This window comes from Neoarius graeffei, chromosome 2, assembly GCF_027579695.1.
Source record: "Neoarius graeffei isolate fNeoGra1 chromosome 2, fNeoGra1.pri, whole genome shotgun sequence".
In the NCBI taxonomy this organism is placed as follows: domain Eukaryota; kingdom Metazoa; phylum Chordata; class Actinopteri; order Siluriformes; family Ariidae; genus Neoarius; species Neoarius graeffei.
Genome location: NC_083570.1, coordinates 53,618,939 through 53,643,681, shown reverse-complemented (window position 1 = coordinate 53,643,681; position 24,743 = coordinate 53,618,939). Strand labels below are relative to the sequence as shown.

At 43.0% G+C, this 24,743-nt stretch overlaps 1 protein-coding gene across 1 annotated transcript in view; it reads right to left on the bottom strand.

Annotated features, from left to right (window-relative positions):
• Window positions 1-24,743, bottom strand: part of appl2 (adaptor protein, phosphotyrosine interaction, PH domain and leucine zipper containing 2) — a 109,213-nt gene that overhangs the window by 7,797 nt on the left and 76,673 nt on the right. The window contains exons 11-19 of the mRNA XM_060914418.1: window positions 23,859-24,047; window positions 20,737-20,779; window positions 20,603-20,659; window positions 15,735-15,829; window positions 14,846-15,004; window positions 5,534-5,586; window positions 5,124-5,298; window positions 4,983-5,019; window positions 4,637-4,792 (exon numbers count right to left, since the gene is read on the bottom strand). Coding sequence (XP_060770401.1) covers window positions 4,637-4,792; window positions 4,983-5,019; window positions 5,124-5,298; window positions 5,534-5,586; window positions 14,846-15,004; window positions 15,735-15,829; window positions 20,603-20,659; window positions 20,737-20,779; window positions 23,859-24,047 — 964 coding nt within the window. The remainder of the gene's footprint in view (window positions 1-4,636; window positions 4,793-4,982; window positions 5,020-5,123; window positions 5,299-5,533; window positions 5,587-14,845; window positions 15,005-15,734; window positions 15,830-20,602; window positions 20,660-20,736; window positions 20,780-23,858; window positions 24,048-24,743) is intronic.

The window sequence follows — 24,743 nt, the reverse complement described above, 5'->3', positions numbered from 1 at the left end:
ATCCCTGTTCTTGAAATAAAACAGGGTGCCCACTCACACCTGATTGTCATCCCATTGATTAAAAACACCTGACTCTAATTTCACCTTCAAATTAACTGCTAATCCTAGAGGTTCACATACTTTTGCCACTCACAGATATGTAATATTGGATCATTTTCCTCAATAAATAAATGACCAAGTATAATATTTTTGTCTCATTTGTTTAACTGGGTTCTCTTTATCTACTTTTAGGACTTGTGTGAAAATCTGATGATGTTTTGGGTCATATTTATGCAGAAATATAGAAAATTCTAAAGGGTTCACAAACTTTCAAGCACCACTGTACATGAAGAAAAAGTCTAGGATTGGTTTTGAAAGGATCAACAACAGTCAGTTTGTGGAGGTTTTGCTCCACAGAGAGCGGTCATGTGATTTCAAAACAAAAGCAACAAACTGGATTCTGGGAAGGAGGAGTCGGCCCCTTTAAATGTTGTGAAACAAGTTAGTTCCTGTTATTACATACATTATAGTGGCTATAAAGTTTATACTATAAACAATCTTTCTTTTTAATAAGACTCGGAGAAACCACTCAGTGTGAAGCCCACTGGTCCTGAAAACGTTTAGATTAACTTTAACTATTCCAAAGCGCTGACACTGGAGACGCAAACAGTTCTCCAGGTTTTATTATATTTATATGGTGCATTCACTGTACATGTCCCCGTGTAAGTTACTATCGAAATAATATATTAATATAAATCTCTCTGCGTTATAGAAGGTTATTCACCAACTTCTGACCAGTCAGACAGAATTAAGAATACAGCAGCGCTGTGGTTTGCTGTAATATAAAGAGTTCTCCAGTCTCAATCCCCATGTTTATTATAACATTCCACCATCTCTCACTAATCATTCTTTCCCCACTTGTTCTTACTTCCTAAGGTTCATCCTCTTCTCTGAGCCACAGACAGTTCGTCTGCACACTCTGGATTAAATCCTACGCCTCAATCCACAGATGCAGGAGACCCCCCAACTTTCAGAGTTCCTTTAACTGCTAATATTAACAACATAATAATAATAATAATAATAATAATAATAATAATCTCTGCCACAAAATGCAAGACAATAATATGGGAAAGTGAAATGATAATTAGAAATACGCTATCAAGTGAAAATATTTGGAGTTTTGCACATGGCTCTCAAATCTTGTTAGCCATTGGCCTGTCCCTAATTAGCCCCCACTTTTTTTTTTTTTAGGGAAAGAACATTGGCCAAATGAACAATAGCTTTGTATATCCTCGATTTATTTAATTTTTTTTATCTTTGGTATTATTTACTATTGTACATTTGGTTAATTCAAATAATAATAATAATAATAATAATAATAATAATAATAATAATAATGCAAAAGAAGAAAACTTTAAAATAGTATTCTGAGCAGTTTTTAAGTGTGTATGTGGACATAATATTCCTGTTAGAGCAGCAATTTACCAAAAATTTACAATTTTACATTTATTAATAAACGACACATCACGGTTGTGGGTGTATTTGAGTAAGTGCTTTATACATAAAGCTGGATGGATGCATGGGATCACACTTTTTAACTTGTGTTATGGAACATCTGCGAGTCAAGTCTTTAAGACCGGAGGTTTCCCTTTCAGGTTTCTCTGTAACCTGACAAGCTGTGAAAGAATAAAAAGAGGCTGGTGAAGGAGTGATTGTATATAGCTGCTATGCAGAGGTGGACAGTAACGAAGTACGTTTACTTGAGTGCTGTACTTAAGTACACTGAGTATTTTAAATATCGTACTTTTTACTCCACTACATTTCTATCAAGGTCCTCATTACTATGAAGCGGCTTTGAAAGTGGATGTTTTTTTTCCTTTCTTTTCTAAAACGTGATTGATTTTTTTCCCCAGGTGACACTGAGACAGTCTATCAGCAGAGTCACGTCACGTCCATAGACTGTATAAAATCAAGATCAATGATTTCTCAGCAGCGTTATTTGAACACCATCAGTTTATGGCAGAATGGAAGGAGGCGGTTCTTCTGGGAAATGAACGCACTCATGGCCCATGTTTCAGTTTTCTGAAAGGATTAAAGATTCGTTTCGTTTTAAACATTTGCTTTGTTTGCCAAAAACGAACCACATCATGGCCTACAAAATCTTGCCATCCGACCTGCGGAAGCATATTGAGGTATATGAATGCTTTATTCCAAGAGAAAGCTTGCAGTGAAGTTGTCTGTGCTTTTTGAGCTAGCGATAACGTTGCAATAGCTATGCAGTCTGGTTAGTCAAATGACTTTCTATGAATTTGCCTGCCAAGTTGCCATTGCCTTGTCCACGGCTAACACACAGCTAGTTAACTTGGACACTGTTAGTTAGCATGTAAAAATGGAGTTACGCTAACATGAATAATGTTGACTTATCTGAAGTACTTTCAGAAATATGTTTCAGCATAATCTTGCCAAATAAACAGAACGTAGAAATCTTTCTTTTCTAGTAGCATTAGCTACCCAATATGATTTCAAGTTTGAAGAGAGTTTGCTAGCATGTCAGGTGGAGTTTCACTAACTAGCTAGCTTAATGTTAAACCACCATGATGGCACAGCATGCGTTCATTTTGTGAATTCACATTTCTGTCTTTGGTCACGACATTAGGTTTTGTAAGCGCTGTGGAAATAATACGACGATGCATTGACAGAAAATGTACATTTAATACTTAAGTATTTTTAAAAGCAAGTACTTCAGTACTTTAACTTAAGTAAAAAATATGACTGGACAACTTTCACTTGTATTGGAGTAACATTTGACCAGTGGGATCTGTACTTTGACTTAAGGAATGAAGTTGGGTACTTTGTCCACCTCTGCTGCTATGTAACTGAAAAGGAAGTTACATCCATGTCAGAGAAAACAACTCCCTTCTCACCCCGTCTAAACAGCCGATTTGAGCGCCTGCTCTTTTAAATAATAATGAGCCACTGCTCACCCAAACTCCCTATTCTACTGGCCAATCAAGTAGCACTTTCCTCATGAATATTCATTTGCTCAGATGAGGGCATGACATCATTCTAATGATTTCCCCTTGTGACACAGAAAGCGGAGTCGAATCCGAGCAGCTTGTTGAAGCACATTTTCTGAAATAGAATAGGCAGCGCAAAGGAAACGGACTGGGTGTCTTATCTCAGAGAGTGTGGGTCAGTAGGCACTCCAGATACCCAAATTATGTGCACAAGCACTGAAAGAGTGAGTTTTTCATAATATCCCTTTTAAAATAAACATCTCTGAACAGAAAACTTCACCAATGTTATGCAACATATTTATAACTGTGAAGCCTCCGCTGTAGAAGCTCATTTATTCTATCCACATTCACTGGATATGAGAAATTGCATGCTCTGATTGGCTACTCTACTACTAGACAATACCGTGAGTAGAGAAAAACAAAATGGCGGCGCGTGTTGCTGAATCAACCTAGGATGAAATAAAAACTCTACTCGAAAACAAAACCCCAAAAATACAAAAGCAACAAAATATGGAATAAAATGATTTGATGGTAAGAACGTGTGATGGAGTGCCCGTCACTATAGTTGAGTATGTGCTCCGACGGCCATACCAACAGGCCTGGCTCTTTGGTGTTGTGGTCAGGGTGCAGGTTTGGCATCCTGTAGACCTGGGTTCAAGGTAGGATAATAAGATGACTGTTCTCTCGCTTCACTACAGATGGTGTCAGAAGTGGGATAGCTTGCCAGAAGGCCATCGGAGGTATGCCCTGTGTGTGAACCGTATGAGGGACCCCCAGGATAGGTGGCCCCTGTATGAAGGACCCCAGAGATGGGTGAAGCACGAGTGGGTGGGGCACCCTAGTATGGAAGAAGTATGGCTGGTGGATGCGTGAGGGACGCCTGTGTGCGTGAAGCGCATGGGTGCACCTCCTGAAGGGGAGGGCAGTGTGACACTGTGACGGTCGCTACGGTTGAGTATGTGTGCCGACGGCCATACCTGGCTCTTTGGTGTTGTGGTCAGGGTGCAGGTTTGGCATCCTATAGCCCTGGTAGACCAAGGTAGGATAAGGTGACTGCTCTCTCGCGTCACAACAGAACACATCATCATCCCCCCCCCCCCAAGAATTATTACAGCATTTTTCACAAATTTCTCCTGTCAGTTCGCCGGTTTGTTTACATTCTAAGCAGAAATGATTTTGTCGGATGTTTTGTAGAAAGTTTTTATTTATCAAATTTGCAAAAAAAATAATTAAAATAAATAAATAAATAAAGCACCGTTTCTCAAAATCCAGTGGGGGGGGGGGGCAGTTATTCCACTTAATCTCGTCGTATATGGCTTATAGCCAACTTGGTGCGACGCACCTTGTTGGCCATCAGCTCACGTATGACTCAATTTTGTGGAATACCTGTCAAACATATGAGCTGTTAGTATAGAAACAATAACATTAATATAACCACATCATTCATATTCGAGTCGTAACTATCGGATACAGGGGTCTGCCAAATGCTGTAACTATTATCGATCCATGCTATAATAAAAAAATAAATAAAGAATCAACACTTTCTGAACCACATGCGTAGTGCTGTTTAAAATTCTCCTTTCCCACGTCCCTGCCCCAGTCACATTTTTCCCAGCAACAGAAAGCAACTAAATGATTACCTTTTCTCCTTCAGTGTTGCTCTCGAACACAAAGGCACTGAAGGACACTGCTCCCTCCTCCTCTCCCTCACTCCAGTCTCTCCCCTCCACCACGAAACCCATGAGCCGGCTGTTCTCCTTATGCGCTGCGAACTGAGTGATGTCCCTGAGCTGGAACTAACAGAAGGGAGACAGACACAGAATGGATCAGACAGGAGAGGGAAACGGATTTAAAAAACAAACAAACAAAAAAACCCTGGATAGATTAGCTTTTACCGTTTTACTTATTCAGGTTTAAAATCTATTACTCCTCAGTCAAGTTACAGTGTTTGGTGATACCATTTCCACTCAATGGCAGCTTACTTACACTTATTTTAGTGACCTGTGTTTGAGGGTCAATCAACCTGTTGGACAAAAAAAAAAAAAAAATCTCTGGTATTCATGTGGATGCAGAACTAACTGTATGAAAAGTGACTCTCCTCCCACTTTCCCTCCATGTCAGACTCACCGGAGGCTGTTGCTTGTTACCATCAAGTGCGATTCACTGGTTTTAAATATGTTGTGTATCGCCCGAGCAGCTAGCACCTGCCTCATGGCCTCATAGATAACTTCCTGTGTGTGGCCTGAGCGCACTGCCATGGAACCCAGGAAACGCACAGCAAATACCTGCTGTAGCAAGGAGTCTACACACACACACACACACAGAGATTACTGAGGGACTGTCACATCTGCGAATAAAAGGCCATTCAACGATTCTTCACAGACTGAGTGCAGCGTCTGCACTGACAAGCTGATGTGGGCACAAATTGAATCGATGCCTGTGAGTTCCATTATAGCGTTCTGGGGCATTTTATGACCTCAGCTGTCCTGGGCAAATGATGAGCAGCTCAATTCAAAGAGTCAGTAATACTGTCTCACCGTCAGCACTTGAAGAGCTGTCCATTTCGGTCTCACCAAATGGATTTGTGCGTCTGTGAAAAGTCAGGGGGAAAAAAACAAGTAAGTTTCAAAAGGTTTTTTTTTTTAAACTTTAGCCTCAGCTTTGAGCTTACTTTCATCCAATGCATAATTTTACATTAACCAAAAAAAAAAAAAAAAAAAAAACTAAAAAGTGGGCAAGGGGGTGGGGTGAGAAAGGGAGGCGTAGATGTGTGAGGCAGGAACTGCTCAGTGAGTCTTAGGCCAAGTTTACATTAGACCGTATCTGTCTCGTTTTCTTCGCGGATGCACTGCCCGTTTACATTAAAACGCCTGGAAACGGGAATCCGCCAGCGTCCACGTATTCAATCCAGATCGTGTCTGATCCGGTGCTGTGTAAACATTCAGAATACGCGGATACGCTGTGCTGAGCTCTAGCTGGCGTCGTCATTGGACAACGTCACTGTGACATCCACCTTCCTGATTCGCTGGCGTTGGTCATGTGACGCGACTGCTGAAAAACGGCGCGGACTTCCGCCTTGTATAACCTTTCATTAGAGTGTATAAAAGCATGAAAATACTGCAAATACTGATGCAAATACTGCCCATTGTGTAGTTATGATTGTCTTTAGGCTTGCCATCCTTCCACTTGCAAGTGGTAAGTGACGTGCATGCCCGATATGCACCGAGATCTCTCACACAGCGGCTCAGTCCCAAATCACTGCTCGTGCACTCCACTCGCGTGCTCTGTGAGCTGCGCAGGGCCAGAGTGCGCACCCTCCAGAGGGCACTCGCTGTTCAGGGCGGAGTGATTTGGAGCGCAGGATGCCTGCGGAGCCGAGCGTATCCGTGTATTGGTGTTGCTGTGTGCACGCGAATCGTTTTAAAAACGTTAATCTGATGATCCGCTGATACGGTCTAATGTAAACCCCACCTTAATCAGTCCCACCCACCTCTGATTAGAGTGCATTAACATTTTTTTAAAAATAAAAATTTCACGATGTAGAGAAGTACCAAATGGTCGACTCTACTTCAGCATCAGCCTTGCAAGGTTCAGGATGACTAAACAGATGGAGTTTTGATCTATTTTCCACCCATAAAATGCTGCAATTTTGTCAATATTCTCATCAGCAGCAGCACTGATGTGTTTTGTCACAGTCCAGTCCAGAGGTGGACAGTAACAAAGTACATTTGAGTACTGTACTCAAGTACACTTTTAAAGGATCTGTACTTTCAAGTCAAAGTCCTTTCCATGCCATGTGGCGCATAGGGCAGCGCCGATCCCCATTTCCATAGCTAGGGTTACAGTGGGGGGGGCGAGTCCTCTGGTAACCACGAGAGTTTGACTCCCCACTCACATCTGTATTGCAGTGTGCCTTGCCAGATGGCAGTAGGTACCATTTTTATGATCGTCTTTGGTATGACCCGACCGTGAGTACAACTCGTGATCTCCCGATCGAGAGGCGGACACACTAACCACTAGGCCAACTTACGGTCATCTGTACTTTACTTTATTATTTTTTTTGGAAACTTATGACTTTAACTTCACTACATTTCTATCAAGGTCCTCATTACTCATTACTATGAAGCAGCTTTGAAAGTGGATGTTTTTTTCTTTTCTAAAATGCAACTGATTTTTCCCCAGGTGACACTGAGAGAGCCCATCAGGAGATCACTAGGGTCACGTCACGTCAATAGACTGTATAAAATCAAGTTCAGTGATTTCTCAGCAGCATTATTTAACACGATCAGTTGATGGCAGAATGGAAGGAGGCGGTTCTTCTGGGGAATGCACGCACTCATGACCCATCAATCCATGTTTCAGTTTTCTGAAAGGATTAAAAGATTCATTTCGTTTTAATTGTTTGCTTTGTTTGTCGAAAACGAACCACATCATGGCCTACAAAAACTCACCGTCCAACCTGTGGAAGCATATTGAGGAATATAAACGTTTTATTCCAAGAGAAAGCTTGCAATGAAGTTTTCTGTGCTTTTAGAGCTAGCGATAACGTTGCAAACATAGCTATGCAGTCTGGTTAGTCAAATGACTTTCTATGGATTTGCCTGCCAAGTTGCCATCGCCTTGTCCACGGCTAACACATAGCTAGTTAACTTGGACACTCTTAGTTAGCATGTAAAAATGGAGTTACGCTAACATGAATAACATTAACTTATCTGAAGTGCTTTCAGAAATATGTTTTAGCATAATCTTGCCAAATAAACAGAATGTAGAAATCTCTCTTTTCTAGTAACATTAGCTACCCAATATGATTTTGAGTTTGAAAAGTTTGCTAGCATGTCAGGTGGAGCATCACTGACTAGCTAGCTTAACGTTAAACCGCCATGATGGCACAGCATGCGTTCATTTTGTGAATTCACATTTCTGTCTTTGGTCACAGCATTAGGTTTTGTAAGCGCTGTGGAAATAATACAATGGGTCAATCCATGTGAAATCACCAGAGGCCTCGCCACTGACCATCTCAGATTTGCTTCATACTTTCTGGAAATACTGTCAGTGTGCTCAATAAATAGTGTACAACATTTTAGGCTTGTACTTTCATTAGTTTCTGAGATATAGGGGCTTAAAAAAAAAAAAAAAAAAAGGGACATGGCCCCAATTTCACTGTTAAAACGCTTGCTACAGAAAATGGACCTAACTTCCATAAATCATTACTTTTAAACTATTCATGCAAGATACATTAAATTTTCAAGGATTGTTCTTCAAATGTCGGACGCCTTTAAATACTATAATAGAAAGTTCATACTTCAATATTTGCCAAGTTATGGCTTGCTGAAAATCATAAAAATGTCTTCTATCGTGCTTTGGAGCAACTTTGATGCCCCATATCTCCACATTAAAGCACACCAGGTCTTTCAAATTTTCTTATTCATTACTCATGTTTGAGTACTCTTTAGGCAACTAGGTATGTGCTCAAAAGAAACCAAACTTTCTGATTTATTAGGCTTTTAAAAAAAAACAAACAAAAAAACACCAAACATTTTGCACCTATAAAGCCTAGGTCACAACCGGCCATACGTGCTCCTATGGCCGGTCTACGTGCAAAAAACGCAAGAAACGCATGGAGGACACGCGTGTGACGTGCTGATTTTCGAGCCGTAGACCGGCCGCAGAGGTTCTTTGTCATGTCAAACTCTACGGGCGCTTACAGTTTTTTCAGGTTGCAAGACAAACTTACGGCCAACACGCGTCTTTCTCCACGAACACACACACAAAAAAAAAACCGCAGTGATTTGGGAAACGCCAAAAATCGCACGGCCAAAAAAATCGTACGTCCGGTTGTGACCTAGGCTTAATTCAAATGCATATTGCAAATGTATGGCACGGTCTACCATAAAAACAATTATACCACTGGAAAGAGCTTGTTCTGTTGTTCTGATTAGCAAATGCACAAAATATGAAGTTGGTACCCTAAACCAAACTATAAATATTAAGGTATCAAGTATGGCATGTTTTATGACAGACGGAAATGCTGTTTTAAGGCATATTACAATACAATTACAAACCTACAGTGTAGGAAAAATAACCTTAAAAATACTTTATTTGAAGAGCTTAAACAGTGTATTGATTTGCTTTTCCACATTAGATGGAAGTTTATACTGCCTGCCAGTTGATGCAAGTGGGGCATCAATGATTTTCATGACATGCACCAGAGGAACCCAACAGTTATCCTCTCTCCTGGGCCAGCTGCAAGTCTGAGAGGGACCATGAGGATGCATAAATGTTACTTGTACATCTTGTTCCTCCTCTGATAATGCACGAATGTTGCCTATCCATCACTGTCTGTCATACAAACATACAACATATTTACCAGGAATTGTATCTGCCAGAGAGACTGCTGATTTAACAGGGGTTTTATGCATTACTTGTGGCCGACTCCCACTCATATCCACAATGAAGCTAGGACCACCTGACACCCTGCTGACCTCTCATCTCTGGATGCATCCAAGGAGGTTATATATTTTAGTATTTAAAGGCGTCTGGCACTGAAAAACAATCCTTGAAAATTTCATGCATCTTGCTTGAATAGTTTAAAAAGTAATGACTTATGGAAGTTAGGTCCATTTTCTGTAGCATGCATTTCAACAGTGAAATTGGGGCCACGCCCCTTTTTTTTAAAGCCCCTATATCTCAATGAAGGTACAAGCCTAAAATTTTGTACACTATTGACTGGGCACACTGACAATATTTCCAGAAATATTGCTTTCTTGTTGCAATTGCTTGCTACTTTTCTTAAAAAAAAAAAAAAAATCATGGGTGAGTAGACACAGATGGATTCAGTGAGGTGTTCCACTTGCCCTAACCAATCTAATGGAGGTGCTGGATGCACACGATCGCTGCGCGGAGTACCTTGGTATGCAACATCTAAGGGAGGCAATGTCTGATCCATGCCCTTCCTGTGTGTTAATGCTGCTTACTGTTAGCCAGGCGCGGTTGGCTGGTATGGAACGTGCGTCTAGCAGTTTTCTGCTCTTGGATTCTCAGACACAGCGCAAGCATAGGCTTTCACCACCAGTGCATGCAAAGAGCGCAAAAAATCTAAGTCTTCTGAGTTAGAGCGTAAAGTGGAACTGCTCTCATCTACAGTGGTGCGTCTGCTGCCTCTGTTTGCAAGGCCCCCCCCTACAGCAGGGGCAGAGGTAGGTACTGTAGAGGAACAGCCTGCACCGCCTGCCTCCTTGTCACCTGTTGGCTCATGTTCTCAGCCACCTGACCAAGAGGAAGTGATGTCTGTGGCTGCCTCAGACACCTTTTTCAGTCAGTCGTCTTCCTCGGTGCAGCCACCAAGCGAAGTCCTGCCAGGTGTTGAGCCCCGTGATTCAGGCAGTGATGTTACCTCTGGGCGATCTGGGGAGTCTGCCTCAGTGGTGGGTTCGGTGGAGGCCACACTGAAGGCTTTCCTTGCACGTTTGCAGTTGGACACCCCAGCGCCTCCTACTGGATCTGAGAACATGTTCCTGCACCGTGTTCAGCGCGCCTCTCTGGTAATTCCACAGTGTCGTGACTTTACTTCTGTGGTGGCCTCTGCCCTGGAGGCTGCTACGAAATCTGCCCATCCAGACCAGATGTCTCGCATGCTTGCGGCGATGCAGGACCCCGGTGCTGTTGGCTTGGGTAGCATGCCAGTAGTCGAATCAAGCGTTGCTTCACTCATTGTGTCTCCCGATGAAGCACTTCAGGAGCAGATGCGTTGCCCTAACGCTGAGTGCCGCCGCACAGACGAGCTACTTTCTTGTGCTTACAACTCTACAGCCTTTCTTGGCAGGGTGTCTAACTCAGTGGCACACATGCTTGTTATGCTGCACTCGACACTCAACACATCATCGGCAGACCCACTGGTGGCTGAGGTACTGGAACTTGCATTGCAGGCTATGGGCGTCATTGCCAACCAGTGTGGCACTACCTTGGGCACCTTGCTGCAAGCCCATCAACAAGTGTGACTGGCTCAATCGCCTCTGCCAGAAGTATGCAGGAACAACCTGAGGCACCTCCCACTGGCACCTGGACAGGTCTTTGGGCCAGCAGCACAAGAGGCCCTTGACAGACGTGTGTCTGTTAGAGTCTCGCTCCAGTCATGTGGGCATAGCACCCACCTTCAGAGCTCTGCTAAACCCTTCTGCCTCACGCTTTAGGCATGTGGCCCCTAGAACTGCACAAAAGGTCTCCCCATCAACCCCAGCAGTGGGCCCCCAATCCCCCACCTCCCTCGGCCAGGCAGGGTGGCGCTCAGCCACACGTGAGTTTTCGCCCTTTTCGACAGGCGGGTCGTCGCCCCCCCCCATCCCTTCCGAAAAACGTAGACAGGATCGCTGACAGGTCAGGGCCAGTGGCAGGAGTTTTTACAGGCAGCCAACTAGCGTGTTGGCGCGAAATAACAACCAACCAATGGCTACTCACAACCCTCTCAGAAGGGTACCGCCTGCAATTCCGCCACAGGCCACCAATGCATTCGGGTGTGAGGCAGACAGTTATAACCAATCCAAGACAGGCAGAAGCCTTGTCGAGAAAAGTTCAGTTGTTACTACAAAAAGGAGCCAGAGAGATGGTCGACCCCATTGTTCACCCAGGAGGTTTCTTTTCAGTTTATTTTCTCGTTCCAAAGAAAGACGGTGGGTTCAGGCCGATTTTAGATTTAAGAAGGTTAAACCATCTTGAAGGTGCTTAATTTTCGAATGCTACGAACAGATGTACTGCAAGCAGTCACAAACCAGGACTGATTTGTGACCGTAGAGCTCGAGGACGCCTATTTTCACATACCCATTGCCATGGACCACAGGCGCTTCCTTTGTTTTTCATTCATGGGAAAGATTTTTCAGTTCAGAGTTCTCCCCTTTGGACTTTCTCTGGCACCAAGGGTAATTCTCGAAATGCATCCAAGTAGCACTAGAACCCCTTCAGAAGGAGGGCATAAGAGTGCTCCCTTACTTGGACGACTGGCTTCTTTGTGTGGCATCGCCCGAACAGGCCAGGGAATATGCTCACCGGTTGCTACTACACATTATGGCTCTGGGGTTCAGGGTGAACCAGAGGAAGTGCAAACTGGTCCCAGTCCAGGCAACACATTTCATCGGCCTTGCCCTGGATTTGAACACTATGCTGGCCAGTCCCACACCAGACAGAATAAGTTCAGTTCTCACTGGAATGAACCACCTTTGTGTCGGGGGAACTCCGCGTTATGTTTCTCTCCTTCAGCTGTTGGGGAAACTCACAGCGGCCTCAGTAGTCATTCCTCTGGGTCTTCTGTGGCTGAGGGCTTTTCAGAGATGGCTTCTTCAACTGCATCTGTGTCCAGTGTGAGACAGACACGAGGGTGAGAATAACACGCCGTTGCATGCTCACGCTAAGACCTTGGTCCCAGGCACACTTTCTCACTCGTGGAGTTCTACTTGGTCCCCCACCGGGATGGTGGGAGGTTATCCGGACAGATGCTTCCCTCATGGGTTGGGGTGGAGTCTGGCGTCGGCAAGGTGTGAACGGCACCTGGCCTGCTCTGTGACGCACGTCCCACATCAACACACTGGAGTTGATGGCGGTGTTTGACGTCGCGCCACTTTCAGGAAGTGCTACAGGGCAAACATGTATTGGTACATACAGACAATGTGGCAACTGTTTTCTATATCAATTATCAGGGGGGCACAAGGTCTGTAGCTGTGCTTCAGGTGGCTCACAGTCTCCTAGTATGGGCTCAGGACAACCTCCTTTCCATAAGAGCATTTTATCTACCTAGACGCCTAAACAGTGTGGCAGATGCTCTGTCACGCGGCAAGATGTCTCAAGGGGACTGGAAACTGCATCCAGACATGGTGGAACAGATCTGGAAAACCTATGGGAGAGTGACTGTGGACCTGTTTGCGAGTAGTCAGACAACTCATTGTCCAACATGGTTTTCCCTGGGAAAAGAAACGGCAGCGTTGGGCCAGGATGCTCTGGCCCACGACTGGCCGAGGGCCATCCTTTATGCCTTTCCCCCTCTACCACTGTTGTGGAGGACTCTCTGCCGTGTGCATGATCAGTCACCATGTGCTATTGATAGCTCCTCATTGGCCATCCAGGCCATGATTCCAGCTCCTGCTGTCACTACTAGTGGGATCCCCTTGTCAGCTGCCCAACAGGCCCGACTTGCTGACGCAGATGGAGGGCAGGATTCAACACCCATGTTCCGAATACCTGAAGCTCTGGGTGTGGCCCTTGGGGCCCCGGGGCTACTACTGGAGTGTTCAGACGGGACCAGGAACACTGGTGAACGAACGTACAGAATCTACCCAACGCTTGTATGCAGGCAAGTGGAAGGTGTTTTGTGACTGATGTGCGGAACACAACATTGACCCCCTAAGCTGCTCTGTTCCACAGACTTTAGATTTCCTGCAGCACCTTTTAGAGCTTGGCAGGGCTGCATCTACACTTAAGGTGTATGTTGCAGCACTAACAGCCCACCATTCAGAGGTTGGATGTGTTTCACTTGGGTCCCACTGGCTGGTGATAGCCTTTTTGAGAGGGGCATTTCGTCTTAATCCTCCTCATTTTGTGCGGAATCCGTCATGGGATCTGAACACTGTACTCGAATCCCTTTGCTTGCCTCCTTATGAGCCCCTGTCAGCAGCTGACATTAAGTGGCTCTCTGTTAAAACGGCTTTTCTTCTTGCTATCACAACAGCCCGGCGTGTGAGTGAGCTACATGCCCTCTCAGTGAGTACTGTTTGTCTTCGTTGGGGCTCTGTTTGACAGTGTTTCATTGTGGCCTAACCCAGCTTTCCTCCCAAAAGTCTTATCTCTCCAGTTTAGCAATTTAGATTCTGCTGACTGCTATACCGGCGGACAGGACGGACTTGCGTGCAGAGTTGTGCCCTGTCAGGGCTCTGAGGTTTTATTTTGATAAGACGGCAGCCTTTCGTACGACAGACCAATTGTTTGTTTGTTTGTTTTGGTGGTGCTCCAAGAGGAAGGCCTCTGTCCAAGCAGCGGCTCTCCCGTTGGGTTGTGGACGCAAATCACCTATGCCTATGAATCTATGGGATGTACTGTGCCCTCTCCTGTCCGCTGCCATTCGACGCGTGCTCAGGAAACATCATGGGCAGCTCTCCGGGGCATACCACTCTGACATTTGCCCGGTACTACAGGCTAAATGTTGCGTCCATGCCATTGCTGTGTGCAGCTGTTCTTCCAGAAGGTGGTGATTCTCTTCTGAATTCCTCATGACTGGGTTGGTATTCATCTTCCACTGGTGCTTTCAGCACCGCCAAGGCGGTCTGGAGTGAAGGAAATAGAACGCTGGTTACGAATGTAACCGTGGTTCTATGACTAAGTGGAAGACCGCCAGGGTCTTTGGTCACTCGGATTGCACGAGAATGATCTTGAGGCTAAATGACGTGGGATGTTGCCTTATGTAGGCAGGCACGTCATACGTCATGAGATGACAACTTTTGTATGCGGTTCTTGAAATGCGCGGATGCAAAGATGCTTCCACTAGTGCTTTCAGCATCGCCCTGGCGGTCTTCCACTTAGTCATAGAACCACAGTTGCATTCGTAACCAGCGTTTTCATTTATCGAATTTGCAAAAAATAAAAATAAACATTGTTTCTCAAAATCCATTGAACGTGGATAGAATACATGGCTTATAGCTCTCAGCTCATGTACAACTTGATATCACAGAATAACAAAATATACAGAATGAGAAATTCCCAAAAAATAGATGGACTGTATAATCCTGGGCCAGTGAGTAAAGATTAAATCATGCTGGTTTCCATGATTAGACATCATCTTGGTTTAACATGTGACTGATGTATTCTCTGACCTCCCTCCTGTTCTGTTCTGGTCCAGGAACTCCGATGCGGGAAGCACAATATCAAACTGGATGGGTGTCCCAGGGGCAATCAGGTCTTCAGGTTCAGGGACCGCGGGGACAGCAGGGGCTTTCTTAACACTGCCAGTGACCACTGCACCTGGCTTAGCCCTATACACACACAAAAAAAAGCTAACCCAGATGTACAGTACAATGTCTTGCAAAAGTATTCACCCCCCTTGGTGTTTGTCCTGTTTTGTTGCATTACAAGCTGGAATTAAAATGGATTTTTGGAGGGTTAACACCATTTGATTTACACAACATGCCTACAACTTTAAAGGTGAAAATAATTGTTTTATTGTGACACAAACAAGATGAAAAAACAGAAATCTGGAGTGTGCATAAGTATTCACCCCCTTTCGTATGAAACCCCTAAACAAGACCTGGTCTAACCAATTCACTTCATAAGTCCGATAATTAGTTGATTAAGATCCACCTGTGTGCAATCAAAGTGTCACATGATCTGTCACATGTCGTCTGTATAAATCAGCCTGTTCTGGAAGGACCCTGACTCTGCAACACTCCAGATTTCTGGTTTTTCATCTTAGTTTGTTTCACAATAAACCAATTTGCACCTTTAAAATGGTGCTAACCCCCCAAAAATATATTTTAATTCCAGCCTGTAACGTGACAAAATAAGACAAACTTTTGCAAAACATTATATATAAAGTACAAAACATTATGACATCACTTGCAGGGCCACATTGCTGCACCAACAGCATCCTGACACTAAGACCCTGATAATGGCCAGATGTTCATGAGTGAGTGGTTATTACTGAATTTGAAGCCCATCAGTGATCTTATCTACCTTTTACAGATGTTAGTACAGTTCGAGTCTGACCTGTCAGGGTTCGGGGAGCCCTCTGCTCTCTTTTCAAAGCTGGTGATGGGAGTGACGGCCTGGATGGCTGTCTGATTTAGCCTGATGGCCACAGCCTGAGGAACACAAAGATATTACTTATAAATCTACTGTATGCATGTTCAGTGCTTTTTAGGATTTCGTTTGCCATGTAGCAAACATTATGTACATGATCATTAACTACTGCCTCACTACTCATATAGGACATTCAACAACATGGAAACGCTGATCGAAGTACATTCATATGTTTGCTCTGGAACAATCACACACCCTCTCAGTCCACATCACTGAGTTGCCCGTTTATTCGGTAACTCCACCTGTGTACAAAAAGTGTTCATTCCAACAAACCGTATGTGTCACATGACTACAACCCGGACATACCACACAGATCTGATGCACCACTTATCCATGTTACACAACACGTGAGCTATGTAGAGCAACCAGGCCACATCAGCAACAAGGAAGTGCATCTCTCTAGGATCAAACATTAGCGTATTCCGTGAGCACGGTGCTTTGCTTTAAGACCCGACACAAATATAAAACGGGTCTGCGGTGCCATCACGTTTAAAGGGGAAAAAGCCCGAGGTAGTGATGTGATGCTGTGGGGAACATTTTCCTTTCACACACTGGGATCTCTGATACATACTGATGATGTGTGTGTATGTGAAACCCTGACCGAGTTTATCCTTTCCAAGGTTACATTCATTCGTCTTCAGTAACCGCTTTATCCCGATCAAGGTGGCAGTGAATCTGGATCCAATCCCAGCCACGAGGCAGGAGGACACCTTGGATGGGATGCCAGTCCATCACAGGGTACCATGTATAGTGTACACTGGAACAACCCCCCCCCAAAAAAAAAAAAAATTGGCAAGCAAAAACATCTTGAAGACGGGAATTTTTTTTTAAGCTTGAGTTTATTATACATCAAATCTCTCATTCAGCCTTTTCAGACACTTTTCTTCATTTCAAGCTTGGCAGCTACTGGCAGATAATTTCTAATGTGAATGTTCTAGGTTTCTTTCTAAAAATAAATACTTAAAATGAAAAATATTATATATGTCAGTAAGAATATGAATATTTAAATCTTAATACTAGTAAAAGAAAGAGAAAGGCCAGAAGATGGTTGAACAATTATAATAATCTGGTATTTGTTTTATTATAATCTTAGCATTGGAAATACGAGATACATTTGATGATATTCAAGATGTTTTCACTTGCCAAGATGCCTTTCTTTTTTGCAGTGTACAGAACGTCTGACTGTTCTCAACTGTGTTATTAGCGTGTACAGTGTGTGTGCAGGTTTTTTTTTTATTATTTCAGTAGCATCTGTGAGACTGATAGACGGCACTGACAGGGCAGATCCAACACACTCTCCACACTCACCTTGAACTTAAAGCTGTGAATGGCTTAGCATTTTGGTTTCTTTTTTTTTTTTTTCATTAAATGGAAGAACGGCATGCTGAAAAGCGCTTGCTGAAGAAGTAAGGAAAAGAAAAAAAAAGAAACAAAGCTCTATTCATTTAAAAACACCCCCACACACCTCACCTGCATCTTGAGTCCTCCTGCACACGCGCGCGTACACGCACACACACACCAAGGGGAAGTTTTGAGTTGCTACCGGCATGTTTTAGGGAGGTGCGAGGAAACACAGCAGGACATGGAAAACATAAAACAAACAAGCAAAAAAAAAAAAAAAAACTACCACGACACAGACAGAAAGCCAAGTTCAGGACCGAACCAGGATCTCAAGCTGTGCGGTGGGACTGCTACCTGCTGGGTCACCGTGCTCATGGCTACACTTTATCCATATTCAAACAGACAATGCCAACATTATAATACACCACGTCACAGAGCACATATCAAACACTTCCAGGAATAGGAGAGTCTCTGGATATCTTCCCTGTCAAATATCTTTCTGCCTGGTACAACATTCATAAAAACACCACACCCTCAAGTTTGTGGAATCGTTTCCCAGGTGAAAACTGGCAAGTCAGTGTGCAACTCTAAAGCTCTAAACTACAGAGCCCGCTGAGGGTTATGATGTTTTTGTTTTGAGCTACTTTTGCTTTCCTTCACAATACTTTTGCATTACCTTGCAATATAGTGGTGATTGAAAGTTTGTGAAACCTTTAGAATTTGCTATATTTCTGCATAAATATGACCTAAAACATCATCAGATTTTCACACAAGTCCTAAAAGTAGATAAAGAGAACCCAGTTAAACAAATGAGACAAAAATATTATACTCGGTCATTTATTTATTGAGGAAAATGATCCAATATTACATATCTGCGAGTGGCAAAAGTATGTGAACCTCTAGGATTAGCAGTTAATTTGAAGGTGAAATTAGAGTCCGGTGTTTTCAATCAATGGGATGACAATCAGGTGTGAGTGGGCACCCTGCTTTATTTAAAAAACAGGGATCTATCAAATCCGAGCTTCACAACACGTTTGTGGAAGTGTATCATGGCACGAACAAAGGAGATTTCTGAGGCCCTCAGAAAAAGTGTTGTTGATCCTCATCAGGCTGGAAAAGGTTACAAAACCATCTCTAAAGAGTTTGGACTCCAGGGGCGATTCTAGCATCTGATCTTTGGGGGTGCTTAGCCCCCAGAGCTGACAGAGGCACCTGGCTTGAACGACAGTGTTTCCACGTTTATTCCGCATTTAGACTAGACTTAACTAGGACAAGAAGACTAGACTAGACAAGACTAGACTTATGCAATGTTTTAACAGAAGCTGACCCAATAAACTATGATATCTACACATTTACAACCACTGACACAAATATTTACGTTATATTTTTAACTAAACAAGACCTACTACTGCATTTGTAATGTTGGAGCTATTCATTTTGAACAGTGGTAATTGTTAATTAATGTGTTATTGTGTAATAATAGTGTGTATTATGATTTTACATTAGTTTACATTAGTAAACGCTATGTTACATTAAATAAAATTGACTAACACATGGTGGTCTAGCACCATAGCACTTGTACAGCTCTGCACAAAAGTATCTCGATATGGATGATAAATGTCGTTTTTATCATTCTGTTCATAGACCAGGGAACATCAATATTGCATTATGCATATTATTGTGTTGTGTTTAACAATTGTAACTCCAGTCCATACCTTCACATCTCGCTATGCCAGTAATACTCACGTGCTACTTCGAGTTCCTCCTTTGAGTGGAATCCAGTTAAAAAAAAAACAAACAAAAAAAAAACACCATGTCATAGCAAGCACTCGCGCGGACAGGCAACCCAATCAGAGGGGACACAAGGAGGAGAGGTATTTTACTGGTCATAGAACTATCACGTAACAGGTGAATTCAAGAACACATACACGCCCGCACACACATTCATCGCACAGTGCGCAAAGGCACTTATTTCTGAAAATTACGTCCAAAAGCAGTGTTTTTGAGGGTGCTGAGCTAGGGGGTGCTGAGCTCGTTTTTGGGGGTGCTTGAGCACCCCCAAAAATAGGCTAAACATGCCCTTGTTGGACTCCACCAATCCACAGTCAGACAGATAGTGTACAAATGGAGGAAATTCAAGACCATTGTTACCCTCCCCAGGAGTGGTCAACCAACAAAGATCACTCCAAGAGCAAGGCGTGTAATAGTCGGCAAGGTCACAAAGGACCCCAGGGTAACTTCTAAGCAACTGAAGGCCTCTCTCACATTGGCTAATGAGTCCACCATCAGGAGAACACTGAACAACAATGGTGTGCATGGCAGGGTTGCAAGGAGAAAGCCACTGCTCTCCAAAAAGAACATTGCTGCTTGTCTGCAGTTTGCTAAGGATCACATGGACAAGCCAGAAGGCTATTGGAAAAATGTTTTGTGGACAGATGAGACCAAAATAGAAATTTTTGGTTTAAATGAGAAGCGTTATGTTTGGAGAAAGGAAAACACTGCATTCCAGCATAAGACCCTTATCCCATCTGTGAAATATGGTGGTGGTAGTATCATGGTTTGGGCCTGTTTTGCTGCATCTGGGCCAGGACGGCTTGCCATCATTGATGGAACAATGAATTCTGAATTATACCAGCGAATTCTAAAGGAAAATGTCAGGACATCTGTCCATGAATTGAATCTCAAGAGAAGGTGGGTCATGCAGCAAGACAACGACCCTAAGCACACAAGTCGTTCTACCAAAGAATAGTTAAAGAAGAATAATGCTTTGGAATGGCCAAGTCAAAGTCCTGACCTTAATCCAGTTGAAATATTGAAGGACCTGAAGCGAGCAGTTCATGTGAGGAAACCCACCAACATCCCAGAGTTGAAGCTGTTCTGTACGGAGGAATGGGCTAAAATTCCTCCAAGCCGGTGTGCAGGACTGATCAACAGTTACCGGAAACGTTTAGTTGCAGTTATTGCTGCACAAGGGGGTCACACCAGATACTGAAAGCAAAGGTTCACATACTTTTGCCACTCACAGATATGTAATATTGGATCATTTTCCTCAATAAATGACCAAGTATAATATTTGTGTCTCATTTGTTTTACTTGGTTCTCTTTATCTACTTTTAGGACTTTTGTGAAAATGTGATGTTTTAGGTCATATTTAAGCAGAAATATAGAAAATTCTAAAGGGTTCACAAACTTTCAAGCACCACTGTAAGTCTGTGTTCCCATGCAGTTGTTTGGCCTTTACCTTGCAGTGTTAAGTATTGCGACTTGAAGGCCATTCTTTTAACCCTAACTTATTACAAGCAGACATAAAAGTAGCTCAAAAAAAAAAAAAAAAGCCAACATGACCCTTCAGGGGCTCTGTACTTAAAGCAATTGTAACAAAGTAAATAAGGGAAATCTTTTTAATCGTAAACTGTTGGGAGGGAAAAACATACCTCAGGGTTGTCTGTCAGGTAGATCTGTCTAGAAATGTTGTTAATGGTGCAGATCCACTGTAGAAAAAGAACGCCATTAAAATTAAAAATCATCTTCGCATGAAAAAACACACACGTGGAAAACAAACCTTTACCTCCTCATACTCCTTTTTGCTCTCAGCTTGAAGAATCATAGACCTTGAAATAGAAAACAGGTCAGAGATGACTGTATCTCGTGTTATTGTTACGACCAATACAAACCTGACCAACACGACAGTAATTATGATGTAGAAATGGCTTCATTTAAAAAGACATTACTGTAATCATTTTTGTAATGTCTTTTAGCTTTGTTTTGTTGCCAAATGTATTCAGCACTTGTTCGCCTGTATTCACTACAGCTTGGATATCAGAGAAAATGTCTGTAATTACTTCCTCTTTGATTAAACCATGCTTTGTGGATGTAACAACAGGGCTCATTTTCCTCTCCTTTTTTTTTTAATATAAATAGTGTGTGGCTTGGTGCCAGTAGGTTTAGCCTACTGTGTGCGTGTCTGTGTGTCCGTCGTCTTCACAGGGAGGAAGACATTAATATTGCGGCAGGAAATTGATTTTGGAGGTGTGATCCTCAGAGGATGGATTTGGGAAACGAGTTGCCGAGCAAGAAAAAGGAAAGCAGACCGAGCGCCTTCATGAGGACAGCCAGAAATCACATCATTTCATTTCTTAATTGTCATTACTATAATTTGTTGTTTTAAACACCACACACACACACACGCTTCAGTTAAAAGTTTAAGTGTCCTATAGAAGTGGGTGTACGCTGTTCTTTAGCTAGCTACAGCAGCACAGCAGTCCACTCTTGAGTATTCAGTTAGTTGATGAATTATAGATAAGAAAGGCTAGAATGGAAAGTTGTGCTTGAGCAGAGAAAGAAAAGAAGCTGTGAGCTGAAAGAGAAGGAGCTGTGTGCAGCAGGAAATAAAAGGAACAAAAGTAACAGCAGTACAGAAAGCAGTGAGAGGAATGGCCAGGGGGCAAAAAAAAAAAAAAAGTTTACACCTTAGCAAGTGAAAATATCTCATATCATCTCTAGCCGCTTTATCCTGTTCTACAGGGTCGCAGGCAAGCTGGAGCCTATCCCAGCTGACTACGGGCAAAAGGCGGGGTACACCCTGGACAAGTCGCCAGGTCATCACAGGGCTGACACATAGACACAGACAACCATTCACACTCACATTCACACCTACGCTCAATTTAGAGTCACCAGTTAACCTAACCTGCATGTCTTTGGACTGTGGGGAAAACCGGAGCACCCGGAGGAAACCCACGCGGACACGGGGAGAACATGCAAACTCCACACAGAAAGGCCCTCGCCGGCCACGGGGCTCGAACCCAGGACCTTCTTGCTGTGAGGCGACAGCGCTAACCACTACACCACCGTGCCGCCCCCAAGTGAAAATATTTTGAACATAAACAAAATTGAGTATTTCGAAGTGTTGCCAGGCAAAACAAACCTTGCCTGGTAACACTTTTTTTTTTTTTGGATTGTTTTTAAGTGCAACTAAAGAGCTCTTCAGAGGAGCTAAGATTTCCTTACATATAATTATGTAATAACTACGATTTTGACCTTTTTGGTGACCTTGACCGGATGACCCTCAAAATGTTGGAGGTTCTATTTGAGACCAGTGCCCATCTATCCTGAAAGTTTCATGAAGATTGGTCCAGCCATTTTCCCATAATGTTGCTAACATTTTCAGTGGGGGGGGGGAACCCCACCCACTGAAAACAATACCTCGCCCGGGACTCCGTAATAATAAAATCAAATATACTAATTTCTAGACATTTTTACTCATTTCAAGCTTTATATTTTGTTGTACTCCTGGCAAATAATTTTGCTTCCTTCTACGAAATAAAGACTTAAAGCAGTTTAACAATCTTAGATTTGGTTTCCTGTAATCTTATAATAGGAAACAGTAGATAAAATCAGCAATTTTCACTTGCTCCAATGCCATTTGGTTCACAAAAACCTAAAGAAAGAAATTTGTGCAGTTCCAGAAAAGACTTGTGATCCAGTTTAAACACTGAAATTCCTCTTAGTCTGAGACAGTGCCGAACAGAAATAATACCAGCAGGATTTCTCCAAGCGTGTGTGCTGGTGTGGATGAAGGCTGTGTCTTTTAAGACCGGCTGCGACACAAAACGTGATCCTGTTGTTCTTTCCCCCCTGGTCACTTACAGTGGTGCTTGAAAGTTTGTGAACCCTTTAGAAATTTTCTATATTTCTGAATAAATATGAACCAAAAAGTTCTATTTTGGTCTCATCAGTCCACAAAACATTTTTCCAATAGCCTTCTGGCTTGCCCATGTGATCTTTAGCAAACTGTAGACGAGCAGCAATGTTCTTTTTTGAGAGCAGTGGCTTTCTCCTTGCAACCCTGCCATGCACACCATTGTTGTTCAGTGTTCTCCTGATGGTGGACTCATGAACATGAACATTAGCCAATGTGAGAGAGGCCTTCAGTTGCTTAGAAGTTACCCTGGGGTCCTTTGTGACCTTGCCAACTATTACACGCCTTGCTCTTGGAGCGATCTTTGTTGGTCGACCACTCCTGGGGAGGATAATGGTCTTGAATTTCCTCCATTTGTACACAATCTGTCTGACTGTGGATTGGTGGAGTCCAAACTCTTTACAGATGGTTTTGTAACCTTTTCCAGCCTGATGAGCATCAACAGCACTTTTTCTGAGGTCCTCAGAAATCTCCTTCGTTTATGCCATGATACACTTCCAAAAACATGTGTTGTGAAGATCAGACTTTGATAGATCCCTGATCTTTAAATAAAACAGGGTGCCCACTCACACCTGATTGTCATCCCATTGATTGAAAACACCTGACTCTAATTTCACCTTCAAATTAACTGCTAATCCTAGAGGTTCACATACTTTTGCCACTCACATATGTATATTGGATCATTTTCCTCAATAAATAAATGACCAAGTATAATATTTTTGTCTCATTTGTTTAACTGGGTTCTTTTTATCTACTTTCAGGACTTGTGTGAAAATCTGATGATGTTTTAGGTCATATTTATGCAGAAATATAGCAAATTCTAAAGGGTTCACAAACTTTCAAGCACCACTGTAGATAACAAAAGGCTCAGGAGGAAGTTAAACCAACAAATCCAACTCCAGGACACTGGAGCTGCTGTGCTGCAAACAGAGCCTTCAGTAGATTAGCCAATTTTATGCACGCGTCCACAGACACACAGCGTGTTGCCATACGTTTTCCCACTAGGTGACGTGATCTGAAAGCAGTAGCGCCTGTCCTCGCATTCGACGGCCATGACGGAGCTGTTGTCCAGATCGAGCACCATGCCACCTGCCACAGCGCCACGCGGCTGGCACATCAGGTTCCCCCCCTGGGTGAAGAAGTAGAGCCGGTCCCAGGCTGTGCTCACCAGGCCCGTCTTACTGCAAGAGTCATGAGAGAGCATTTGTAGAATTTGTTTTTCAATTCATTCATTTTCACAAGATTAACAACACAAAAAAAAAAAAAACCTCCAAGATTGAGCAAAACCGTGAAATATTCAGTGCATCCATCCATATAACCTCACAATCAGAACTTTTGCTATTAACATCATATTGTCAAAAAGGACAGCATACTTTTAGTGTGAGCTAAAAGTCAGAGGCCACGAGTGAAAACACTTCTATTTTGCATTATTATTTACATTTAATTTTGAAATTATTCAATTTTCTTAATTTAATTTATATGTTATCAGCAGTAACCAGAGCTGGAAATAACAAGGATTTCAGAATGTCTTAGGATTTGGTATTTTCCCCTTTTGCTATGACAACTGCACATTTGACCCATCATGGATTCCACTAGTTTGTAAAATGAATCCTCAGGTTTTACATCAAATCCACTGAAATGTCATCTGAACACATGCTTTAATGGAATGGATAAAACTCAAGGAAAAATAACCCATCCATCCATTATCCATAACCGCTTATCCTGTACAGGGTCGCAGGCAAGCTGGAGCCTATCCCGGCAGACTATGGGCGAGAGGCGGGGTACACCCTGGACAAGTCGCCAAATCATCACAGGGCTGATGCATGGAGACAACCATTCACACTCACATCTACAGTCCACCAATTTAGAGCCACCAA